The following is a 12,391-nucleotide window of genomic DNA, read 5'->3' as shown; positions in this document are numbered from 1 at the left end:
GAGATTAGTTTAGGTGTGAGTTGCTCATTAACATTTCTTTTGTTTCCAAGGGTGGGAAAGGTGTCTGGTGGAGGGAGTCATTAAGGCCACCTGGCAGGGGGTCTTCATGAGGAATTTGAGGTGTGAATGGTCATTAACATATCTTTTGTTTCCAAGGGTGGGAGAGGTCTGAGGTGTGAACTGATCATTACAATGTGTGACAAGCTTGGTAGGAACATCCTGTGTTCAGTGTTTTGTCCATCTGAGTACCTTAAAAACTCTTGCATGATGAAAAAAGGCTCTGGACAGCATCGGGAACTGGAAGAGTTTAAAAAAAAAAATTTTTTAAACGCAATTTGCCGCGTTTACAAGCATTTTGCGTTTGAAACGCTGATAAAATCGACTGCTGAACGCAATTTTTCTGTGTTTAAAACAAAAAAACAACTGCAAACTGAACTGCCTGTAAACGAAGATGTGTACATGGACACATAGGAAAACATTAGGGGAAGTTCAGGAGCTGCTGATAAAAAGGCAGAAAAGCTCCTAAACGTCAGTTTATCAGTTGCAGTGTACATGAGCCCTAAGAACACCCAATCCTCCAGACTGATGCTCACAAGTTCAGTGATTCTAGAAATCCTCCTAAGATCCAGCCCACTGCTTGTATCAGACCTGAGGGCAGGGTCCTGTGATGTTTCTGTACAGCCCCCTGCTGGCCCCTCCCACCAGCCATAATCTGCCTCCATTGTACAGAGGCCTAATGATGGTGTCACTGGATCTAAAACAAGGTGTATAATGAAAACAGAAAGATTTTAACTAAAAATGTACCGTATTTTCCGGCGTATAAGATGACTTTTTAACCCCTGGAAATCTTCTACAAAGTCGGGGGTCGTCTTATACGCCGGGTGCTGGGCTGAAACCTTACCGTGCTTCCGTGCTGACGCTTCTGCGCATGTCTTCGGCAGCAGTAGACGATCGCTGATCACCATAGCTCGCAGAACTGCATGAGACGTCGGATGCAGCCGTTCAGTGCTCGATTGAGCTTGACTGAAACTGTGATATGCAGAGAAGGGATACACATCGGGTAGCGGCTTCTGCGCATGTCACAGTTTCAGTCACGATCAATCGAGCACTGAACGGCTGCATCCGACGTCTCATGCAGTTCTGCGAGGAATGGTGATCAGCGATCGTCTACTGCTGCCGAAGACATGCGCAGAAGCGTCAGCTCGGAAGTACCGGTATGGTACTGCTGCATCCGACCTTGTCCCCTTCATTTCTATGAAATACGGTAATTAATTATTAATATTATAATGTGGCAGTTTTGTGCAATTTATGGTACCGCTCGGATCATCTTGGAGACAGGCAGGGCTGGGCAGGCAGGGAGAGCTGACCCACCCAATCCAAGCAGGCTTTGTATGCAGTGTGCACAGAAAATACTGGTACATCGCTTGCCGTGATTGGTTGGTAGAGGGGTAGTCTTATACGGCGAGTATAGCCCAAACCCTATATTTTAACAGGAAAAGTAGGGGGTCGTCTTATACGCCGGAAAATACGGTAATTAGTAAGTTATTACATTGGGGCCACCGGTGAACAAATAATAAACGAATAGAAGCAGACTGAATGCCACTATCAAACTAGGTGTCAACCAAAACGGAATGACACCGAGGCTGCTCTGTGCACAACTGCCATTATAATTTCATCCTTCTGATCTCCTCCAGCCTTTCTATAGGTCTGCTGCACATCACTGCTTTAGACCAGCCTCCTGATAGGGACAACGGTGGATTGTGCCTGTGCAATATGCATGGACATGGCTGCTTGAAGACTCTACCACAGATGCATGTGACAGGGTGACAATACAGGCGTTAAGACCTCATGCACACTGCAGCCCCTCATTGTTCGCCTGTATGTCCATGCACACGTAGGTGTTTAGAGGCTGGAGCATACAGAGGCCCATCAAAAATCACATTGAGGAGAGGTGCTTTATCATTTACAAAAGCCCCAGTGTGCATGAAGCCTAAGTGCCGCTTCACATATATGCGGATTGGATGCAGTTTGAACCTCATCCAAGCCGCATGACGTGAAATAACATTGCTTCCTATGGTGCCTGTTTACAGATGTCCGGTGCACTGGAAGTGCAGATTCAGTGCCGGTTCACATATATGCGGATTGGACCGCATCCAATCCGCATGACGTGAAAATACATTGCATCTTTTGGTGCCTGTTTACATGCAGTATCTCCCAGAAGTGAGTCCACCCCTCATATTTTTGTAAATATTTGACTCTATCTTTTCATGTGACAACACTGAAGAAATTACACTTTGCTACAATGTGACGTAGTCAGTGTACAGCTTGTATAACATGTAAATTTGCTGTCCCCTCAAAATAACTCAACACACCGCCATTAATGTCTAAACCGCTGGCAACAAAAGTGAGTCCACCCCTAGGTGACAAGGTCCAAATTGGGCCCAATTAGCCATTTTATCGCTCTCACTCTCTCATACTGGTCACTGGAAGTTCAACATGGCACCTCATGGCAAAGAACACTCTCAGGATCTGAAAAAAAGAATTGTTGCTCTACATAAAGATAGCCTAGGCTATAAGAAGATTGCCAAGACCCTGAAACTGAGCTGCAGCACGATGGCAAAGACCATACAGCGGTTTAACAGGACAGGTTCCACTCAGAACAGGCCTCGCCATGGTCGACCGAAGAGGTTGAGTGCACGTGCTCAGTGTCATATCCAGAGGTTGTCACTTCTGTGAGATACTGCATGTCTGGTGCACTGGCAGTGCGGATTCAGTGCAGTTTTAAAGACTCATGTACGATTTCTGAGCATTGCCTTCAGGTTCAGGTGAGGCTTACAGGCAATTGACTTCTATGGCAACCGTTTCTAAACCGCATATGTGTGAACAGGATAAGATCCTGAGCTAATCCTGTCCTGAATCTGATGTAAACCTGACATGAAGCGCTGAACTACTGTATCAATTAGCTGCAAAATTTGAGCTTCAATTCACACTGCACATGTATGCATCAGCTCTCTCTGCGGATTGAAAAAGAGTCCAGTCCAATTTCTGAGCAGTGCAGTCCGGTTTAGGTGTGGATTACAAGCTATGGACTTCTATGGGAGCCATTTCTAAACCGCATGTCATCAGTTGTGAACAGGATAAAACACTAACCTGAACCTGATACAAACCTGTCCTGAACCAGATGTAAACCTAACATGAACCGCTGAACAACTGCTGTGTCAATCAGCTTTGGAACCTGAGCTTCAATCTGCACCGCACGTGTGAATCAGCACTAAGTCTAAAAGTCTGAAGACACCCAACCATCAGACTGCCTGTTGGGCATTCCAATACCATGGCCCGGGTGTCGGCAACCCGCGGCTCCGGAGCCGCATGCGGCTCTTTTTCACCTTTCCTGCGGCTCCGGAGCACACTGCCCACCAGGTGACAGGCAATAGGGTCGGCAAGCCGCGGCTCTTTTAATACAGCTCTTCTGTGTGCCGGGCGCCCGCTGGCAAACATTGGCTGTCAGGATGTAGGTGGGGCAGCCCGGATGTAGGCGGGGCAGCGTGACGAACTCCTCTCACAGTCCGCCCTGAAGACCAGAACGGCGCGGGAACCCAGCGAGAGGAACGCGTGGAGCAAAGGTAAGTGAATTCACACAATATGGGGAATGAATTACTATAGGAGGGATGAATTACTATAGGGGGGATGAATTACTATAGGGGGGATGAATTACTATATGGGGGATGAATTACTATATGGGGAATGAATTACTATATGGGGAATGAATTACTATATGGGGAATGAATTACTATGGGGGATGAATTACTATATGGGGGATGAATTACTATAGGGGGGATGAATTACTATAGGGGGGATGAATTACTATAGGGGGGATGAATTACTATATGGGGGATGAATTACTATATGGGGGATGAATTACTATAGGGGGGATGAATTACTATAGGGGGGATGAATTACTATATGGGGGATTAATTACTATATGGAGGATGAATTACTATATGGGGGATGTATTTTCAGTTTTAAAAATGTTTCTCTCAAAATAAATTTCAATCGTGGTTTTGGCGAGATTTGGCTCAGTCGAAAAAAAAGGTTGCCCACCACTGACCTAAGGCTATGATTGTGATTATGACGATACACTGTGGCCCTGATTAACCCTTTGCTTACTGGGCCCTTAAACCCCCTTCATGACCAGAGCGTTTTTTGCAATATATGCAGTGTCGGATTTGTTTTAAATGTTGCAATGGTTTTGCGGCTCCCAGTCTTTTTTTCCCTCTCGGAAACGGGTCCAAGTGGCTCTTTATGTCTTAAAGGTTGCAGACCCCTGCCATGGCCAATAGTATGCCCCACCCCCCTTCGTACTTAAAACATCCTACACTCCCTTGGGAAGGCTTTCCACAAGATTTCAGAGTGTGGGAATTTGTGCCTATCCAGCCAAAAAGGTCTGGTGGTGGTGTCTGAAGGCGGACCTAGTTCTCACCCGGAGTCACAATTCATCTTAAAGGTGATCAGTAGGGTTGAGGTCAGGATTCAAGTTCCTCCACCCTAAATTCCTCAAACCTTGTCTTTATGGAGCTGGCTTTGTACATAGGGGCACAGTCATGCTGGAATAGAAAAAAGGTACTTCCAACAATGTTGGAATCATACAATAGTCTAAAATGTAGTTGCATGGTGTAGACCAGTGGTCTCCAAACTGTGGCCCAGGAGCCAGATGCGGCCCTCTGCTTGCTTTTATCTGGCCTTTGGAGCACTATTTCATCCACTGACACCAACAATGGGACATAATCCCCCTCAACTGATACCAATGAAGGGGTGCAATGACACCAATGAAGAGGTGCAATTCCACCCAATGACGCCAATGAGGGGGCACAGTTCCACCCAATGACGCCAATGATGGGGCACAGTTCCACCCAATGACGCCAATGATGGGGCACAGTTCCACCCAATGACGCCAATGATGGGGCACAGTTCCACCCAATGACGCCAATGATGGGGCACAGTTCCACCCAATGACGCCAATGATGGGGCACAGTTCCACCCAATGACGCCAATGATGGGGCACAGTTCCACCCAATGACGCCAATGACTGGGCACGATTCCCCAACGACACAACGATAGGGCACAGTTCCTCTAATTAGCACCAAAAATGGGGCACTGTTTGCTCCCACTGACACCAGGACATTTTCTATCCCCGATGTCCACAGTCCGACCCCCTGAAGTCTGAAGAACAGTAAATTGGCCCTTTGTATATAAAGTCTGGAGACCCCTGCTGTAGAATTAACAGCGCCCTTCACTGGAAACACCCAAGCTCAATCAGGAAGCGTGTCCACATATTTGTGACCTTATAGTATTTGTCATGGCCATTTGTCCCAACCCTTTGTTATGGAGTGTATTATCTGAAATGGAACATCGCATTTAGAGGAAAAAAAAAAAAAAAATTTTTTTTATTACCTTCTCCACCAGAATCCCTCAGCATGGTGTCTGCCACCACCACAATGGGTCTCTTAAGAACATGTGCAAGTACAAAGACGTGAAACTCCTCCAGGCTCTCGTACACCGGCTCCTCCGAGCTGTCGATCCTGTCACACACATATAGAGAGTTTGTTACTTTCACAGTGCTGTGTATGGGCAGTTCGCAAACACAATTGTCTCCATGTCCTCCCAGCTGCTGAATCGAATTTCTAGACACTGGAAGGAAGAACGTGTCCATTTCTCCAGTTACATAGTCTGGCTGAAAAAAGACAAAAGTCCATCCAGTTCAACCATTAAAAAAAAAGTTATAATCCTATACCCACAGTTGATCCAGAGGAAGGCAAAAACCCAACAAAGCACGATCCTATTTGCTCCTGCAGGAAAAAAAAAAAATTCCTTCCTGATCCCCCGAGAGGCAATCGGATATTCCCTGGATCAACTTTCCCTATAAATGTTATATCCAGTTATATTCTGTGTATCCAAGAAAGAATCCAGGACTTTCCTACAGCAATCCACTGAGCTGGCCAGAACCAACTCTTGAGGGAGTCTATTCCACATTTTCACAGCTCTGACTGTGAAGAAACCTTTCCCTGTTTGGAGATTACATTTCTTTCTACAGATGTAGAGTGCCCCCTTGTCCTCTGTGATGACCTCAGTAGCCAACTGAATTCAGTTTTTTTTTTTCTACTGGTGCAAGCTGGTAAATAAAAGGAGGAATCTGATTACCGTATATACTCGAGTATAAGCCGAGTTTTTCAGCACATTTTTTGTGCTGAAAAACGGCCCCCTCGGCTTATACTCGAGTCAACGTCTGCAGATGGCTCCCCCCCCCCCCCTCCAACAGAAGGGAAACTACGGTCAGTACAGGGGTGGGCAGGGGGCTGCTGTCTCTTACCTGGCTCCGGTCCCACGACGATCCGGTCCAGGAAGCGCGGCTGCTCCTTCATTCGGTTCGTCCACTGGATGTTCGCGCGGCTGCTCGGCTCCGCCTTCTCACCGGTGATTGGCCGCCAGAACTGTAGCTCAGGAAAGGCACGCAGGCGGCCAATCACCGGCGAGGAGGCGGAGCTGAGCGGCCCAGCGAAAATCGAGTAAAGGAGATGCAGGTAAGTGTGCCGTGCTTAGGTGCTGCTGCAACCACATATGCTGGCTGCAGCAGCACCATACTGGAACAGGGGTCAGCAAGTGTCAGTGGGAGGAATAGTGCCCCATCATTGGTGTCACTGATACCAATGATGGGGCATTATTCCTCCCACTGACACCAAGGATAGGCCACTTTTCCTCCCCCCCACTGACACCAACGATTGGGCACTATTCCACCCCCCACTGACACCAATCATGGGATACTATTCCTCCCCCCCACTGACACCAACGATGGGGCACTTTTCCTCCCCCCCACTGACACCAACGATGGGGCACTTTTCCTCCCCCCCACTGACACCAACGATGGGGCACTATTCTTCCACCCCCCCACTGACACCAATGATGGGATACTATTCCTCCCACTGACATCAATGATGGGACACTATTCCTCCCACTGACATCAATGATGGGACACTATTCCTCCCACTGACACCAAAGATGGGGCACTATTCAACTGACACCAATAATGGGGTGCTATTCCCCCCACTGATACTAATGATGGGGCACTATTCCTGCCACTGATACCAATGATGGGGCACTATTCCTGCCACTGACACCAATGATGGGGCACTATTCCTCCCACTGACACCAATGATGGGGCACTATTCCTCCCACTGACACCAATGATGGGGCACTATTCCTCCCACTGATACCAATGATGGGGCACTATTCCTCCCACTGATACCAATGATGGGGCACTATTCCTCCCACTGATACCAATGATGGGGCACTATTCCTCCCACTGATACCAATGATGGGGCACTATTCCTCCCACTGACACCAATGATGGGGTACTATTCCTCCCACTGACACCAATGATGGGGCACTATTCCTCCCACTGACACCAATGATGAGGCACGATTCTTCCCACTGACACCAATGATGAGGCACGATTCTTCCCACTGGTGTTCCCACCCTCGGCTTATACTCGAGTCAATAGTTTTTCCCAGTTTTTTGTGGTAAAATTAGGTACCTCGGCTTATATTCGGGTCGGCTTATACTCGAGTATATACGGTAGCTGCATTTGTCAAAACAGTCACTGCTAGTTCTCTTGTTTTGTTCATACCTTGAACAATGATTTCTTTGAAAAGTAAAGGAATAGGAGTGGGCCAATAGATTCGGGGTTACCCTTTAATGCATATTTGACCTCTGTTATACAGAGAGGAAAAAAAAAAAAATCACATGCGATCGCTGCTTGAGCAATTACATGCAAGAGCCGGCATTCTCCCATTCCTCTCAGTGAGGTTGCCTACTGGCAGCTAATAGCAGGAACCCCCGAGCCGAGGTGAACGCACCCTAAAAATAAAAAAGTAAAAGAGCACCATGCAATCCATTCATCAGAAAATCGATCCTCTCTTTTACATCCTGAATATTACACGGCACTCACCCTCCACTGCTGCCACCATTGGTGCCATAATGCATCCGTGGCTCACTGGAGGCAAGCTTTATTAAATCATTCCACTCCTTCTGCCACTCCTCCTCCGTGTAGACCAGGCCGGACTGCGACAAAAGGAAAAAACACATCTGGTGAAAACTAGTTTTCGAAAATAAATAAATTAAAAAGTAGCCCAGAATGTTGTAAAGTAATAAAAAAAAATGGCTACCGCAGCAATACTTCCACTTCAGCGCTGTCCAAAGCAAATCCCCTACCTCTACTGTAAGAGCAACAGGAGGGATACCTGAGCATGTCATGTTACCAAAATACTGGAGTTCTGCTTTAGCCCGGATTCACATATATGCGGTGCAGTACATCGCATGTGATTCGCACGGGAACCGCACCGCATCCCTGTACACATCACATGAGATTTGTGTGCGGTGCGATTGGAGCCGTATATTTTGTATGGTTTTAATCGCACCACAAAGGCACAGGACCCTATTTTGGGTCCACGCTAGAATTGGATCACATGGGTACGCACGTTCCTAACCCCAGAAACCACTAAACAGCTCATCCACTCCCTCATCATATCACGACTCGACTACTGCAACTCCCTCCTCACTGGCCTGCCTCGCCGCTGGCTATCCCCGCTTCAGTCCATCCTGAATACGGCTGCCAGACTCATTCACCTTTCCAACCGCTCCATCTCCGCCAATCCCTCCACTGGCTTCCGATTGCGCAACGGATCAAATTCAAAATCCTAACACTGACGTACAAAGCTGTCCACCATACTGCCCCGAACTACATCACTGACCTAATATCCAAGTACCGCCCAACACACACACTCCGCTCCTCACAAGACCTCCTTCTCTCTAGTTCCCTGGTCTCCTCCTCCCATGCCCGCCTCCAGGACTTCTCCAGGGTGTCACCCATCCTCTGGAACTCCCTGCCCCAACCCATCAGATTATCACCTACTCTCCTCTCCTTTAGGTGCTCCCTGAAAACCCATCTCTTCAGGGAAGCCTACCCTACCCCCTGCTAACCTGTCGACCTCCTCCACTCTTCCTACCACTCCATCCCCCACAGCTATCTCCTCCTGTGCCACCATCCCCTCCCTCCTAGATTGTAAACTCGAAAGAGCAGGGCCCTCGATCCCCTCATGTTTTGCATTGTATTGGTATTGTTCTGTCACATGTTCTGTAATGTACAGCGCTGAGTGAACTATTGGCGCTTTATAAATACTGTATAATAATAATATTCACACCTATGCGATCCGATTCTGCACATCGCACCGATTTCGGGGTGTTGTTAACTTAACATACGCACCCGCATCGGTTTGCACAGACGGGGTGCGATTCTGATGCGGTGCGGAATTCGCACAGAAAACGCTGCAAATTCCGTACCGCATCAGTGTGAACCAGGGCTAAAAGAGATGCTAGCACCCCAATTCTGACCCGAATATGTTCACCTAGCCTGCGGTTGATGAGATTACCTGGGACTCACAGTTATGGGTGACAATGTGACCTCTCCCTCGGGTCACCAACACAGCCAATCTAAGCACCAGCTGCAGGGGGCACAGGTAAGTTGAGTATATGGGGGGGGGGGGGGGATAGAGGGGTCCTTTCAAAGACATGGTCATGGAAAAGGTGACAGTGTTTCTTGAGAGTTAGTCTTTTGTATGTTCCCAGTTCAGGTCATGTAGGAAGGAGACATGATATGTACATCTACGGAAAACATTTTGGGCCTTATGTATGAAGTGTATGCTGGAGGTTCAAATGATTGTTGCCCATAAAATCCAGCTCCAACGTTGTCATTTTTTTTTTTTTGTAAATAAATGCGATGATATTTTTCCTTTAGCAGACTTGTCATGCATCAGGCCCTTTGTCACCATCGCAGACACTGGCTCTTTGTTACATCGGTGGTCAGACCATAGGATTCTCTGCCAAAGGCAGCGGTGCCGGTCAGAAGGACAATGACATTTTATTTCCTCCCAGCAGCCAGAATCATAGAGCTCAGGGAAGAATCCGCCAAAGTGTAAATGAAGCTAGAAGAAGCAGCTACGCTCCACAGCCAATTTCACACTCTCTACGCCCCTATTATACAACGCAATAGCTTTTTGGGGCAAACAAGGTTTTCTTTTTGGTGGTTTCGTCAGTCTAGAACTTCATTTCTTCAAAAAAAAAAAAAAAAAAAAACCAAACACTTCTTCCTGACCAGTGCTAATTTAAAACAATTCACCCCAGGCTCATATGTAAGTGTTTTCTGCAGCGTTTTGCAGAAACGCACAGCAGTCCATTTACCATGATGTCCTATGGGACAGGTTCACATCTCCACATTTTCACCCGGCTTTTTGGAAAGGATCAGGGACTTTTTTTTTTTTTTTTTTTTAACGCAAAATGTTGCGTTTTTGGTTCTATAGACTTCAATAGGAACGCTGCAGAAAAGCATGTATTGCGTTTTTTTATGCGTTTCGTGTTTAAAATCTGCCTAGCAACAACAAAATAAATAAAAAACGACCCCCCCCCCCCACCACCACCACCACAGAACGCATCAAAAACAAGTCAAAATCGCATCAAACACAACCTGCATAGGTGTGAACCTAGACTAACTGTGTTACAGATATAAAGGTATAATTTTAGTCAGCAGCTTGTCTTTTTTTTTCTCATTAAAATGATGCTTCCAATACCAAGCTTGGTCTGGCTATATCAAATTGGATGAAGGCTGATAAAAAAAAAAAAAAAAAAAAAAAAAAAATTGTGTAGAATTTTTGTTTTTGAACTCTTAGGCCTCATTCACATGGGCATACCGAGGCCGGGTTTTCCTGCAGGGGGGTGCATCCGCATGCAGGCACAGTCCTATTCATGTCAATTGGGACTTGTCTGCTGCTCCCAATTTGACATCTACGGCACTGCGTTACTTTAACTGACAATTGCACGGTCATGCACCCAAATGAAATGTACATTCTTTTTTTCCCACGAACAGAACTTTCTTTCAGTGGTATTTGATCCCCTGTGCACGTTTTATTTTTTGCACTATAAAAAAAAAAGACCGACAATTTTGAGGGAAAAAAAAACCAAAACAATATTTTGGACTATTTGCTATTAAACATGTCCAGTAAAAAGATTTAAAAAATAAATTTTCATTATAAATTTTGGCCAAAATGTATTCTGCTCCGTGTCTTCGCTAAAAAAAATCCCAATATGTGCAAATTAATTGGTTTACGTGAAAGTTATAGCGTTTACAAATGGTGGTATATATACATTATATTATATATTTTTTTTTTAATTTTTACTAGCGATTGTGGCTATCAGCGACTCATAGCGGGACTGCGGTGGACATTCTGACACTGGGAGGAAAACTAGGTTTTTCTTTGTTTACGTTATAAAATTTTGAAAATAAGTAACTTTTCTTCTTCACTGATGAGGCAGCACTGATGAGGAGGCACTGACGAGACAACACTGATGGGCACTGATGAGGAGGCACTGACAGGCAGCACTGATGGGCACTGATGAGGAGGCACTGACAGGCAGCACTGATGGGCACTGATGAGGAGGCACTGACAGGCAGCACTAGTTGGCTCTGACTTATATATATATATATTCTTTTTTGAATATTAATTAACACAGATTTTATTTTTGTATCACTGTTTATTCGCATTATTATGGATTTTCAATTTTTAATCACTGATTGATTTGAAGAAACATTTAAGGGCAAGGAAAGATTTTTTTTTCTCTAATTTTTTTTATATATTTTTATTTTTTTTTTTGATTTTTTTTATTGATTTATTTATTATTTTATACCACAGATTTATTTTATTTATGAGGTATGTTTTTCGTCTCATGTTATATGCACTGTGTGTGTATATAGGGATTCACTTTAGCGCTTCACTATTTTTGTGTTTGATAGTTGGCTCTGATTGCTGATGATCAATGTCCTGATTATCAGTGTAAACATCCCATCACAATCGCTGGTTACTGGCTCTCCTCATTCTCTGACAGTGTGAGGAAAAGACTTCCAATAAATCGGCATATCTATTTACGATGTGATCAGCTGTGAGTGGACACAGCTGACCACATGGTAAAGGGATGCTGTGATTGGCCCTTTACTGCAATCTGTGATCAGGTCACACGAGCGCCGGATGATTGCCCTAGGGGGTGCGGAAGAGGCGTGGTTCCGGAAGGACATCTATAGGACGCCCTCCTAGAACTGGAAGGCCGCGCTGTAGCCGGTCAAGATCTGGTTAACCAGGTTGTAAAGGTTGGGTAAAATTTGGGAAATGTACGGATGCCGCGGAGCCACTGTACTCCACCCCATTCTTTCACATATCCCACAACTGCTGAAGGAATCTATTCCATCGTGACTTACATATGGACCAAATGTAAAACCTCACCAACCGAAAGT

The 12,391-nt window shown here is 45.8% G+C and overlaps 1 protein-coding gene across 2 annotated transcripts in view; it reads right to left on the bottom strand.

Moving 5' to 3' along the window:
- LOC149450916 (OTU domain-containing protein 7B-like) overlaps positions 1-12,391 on the bottom strand; it is a 138,741-nt gene that overhangs the window by 20,513 nt on the left and 105,837 nt on the right. For both annotated transcript variants that reach the window (XM_089691266.1, XM_089691267.1), the window contains exons 6-7: positions 8,003-8,115; positions 5,452-5,579 (exon numbers count right to left, since the gene is read on the bottom strand). In XM_089691266.1, the coding sequence (XP_089547392.1) occupies positions 5,452-5,579; positions 8,003-8,115 (241 nt within the window). The remainder of the gene's footprint in view (positions 1-5,451; positions 5,580-8,002; positions 8,116-12,391) is intronic.

The sequence above is a fragment of the Staurois parvus genome, unplaced genomic scaffold (assembly GCF_062004578.1).
Source record: "Staurois parvus isolate SC_StPar_1 unplaced genomic scaffold, SC_StPar_1.0 ptg000559l, whole genome shotgun sequence".
Taxonomy (NCBI): domain Eukaryota; kingdom Metazoa; phylum Chordata; class Amphibia; order Anura; family Ranidae; genus Staurois; species Staurois parvus.
The sequence above is the reverse complement of the archived record's forward strand: the minus strand, read 5'-3'. Positions and strand labels throughout refer to the sequence as shown.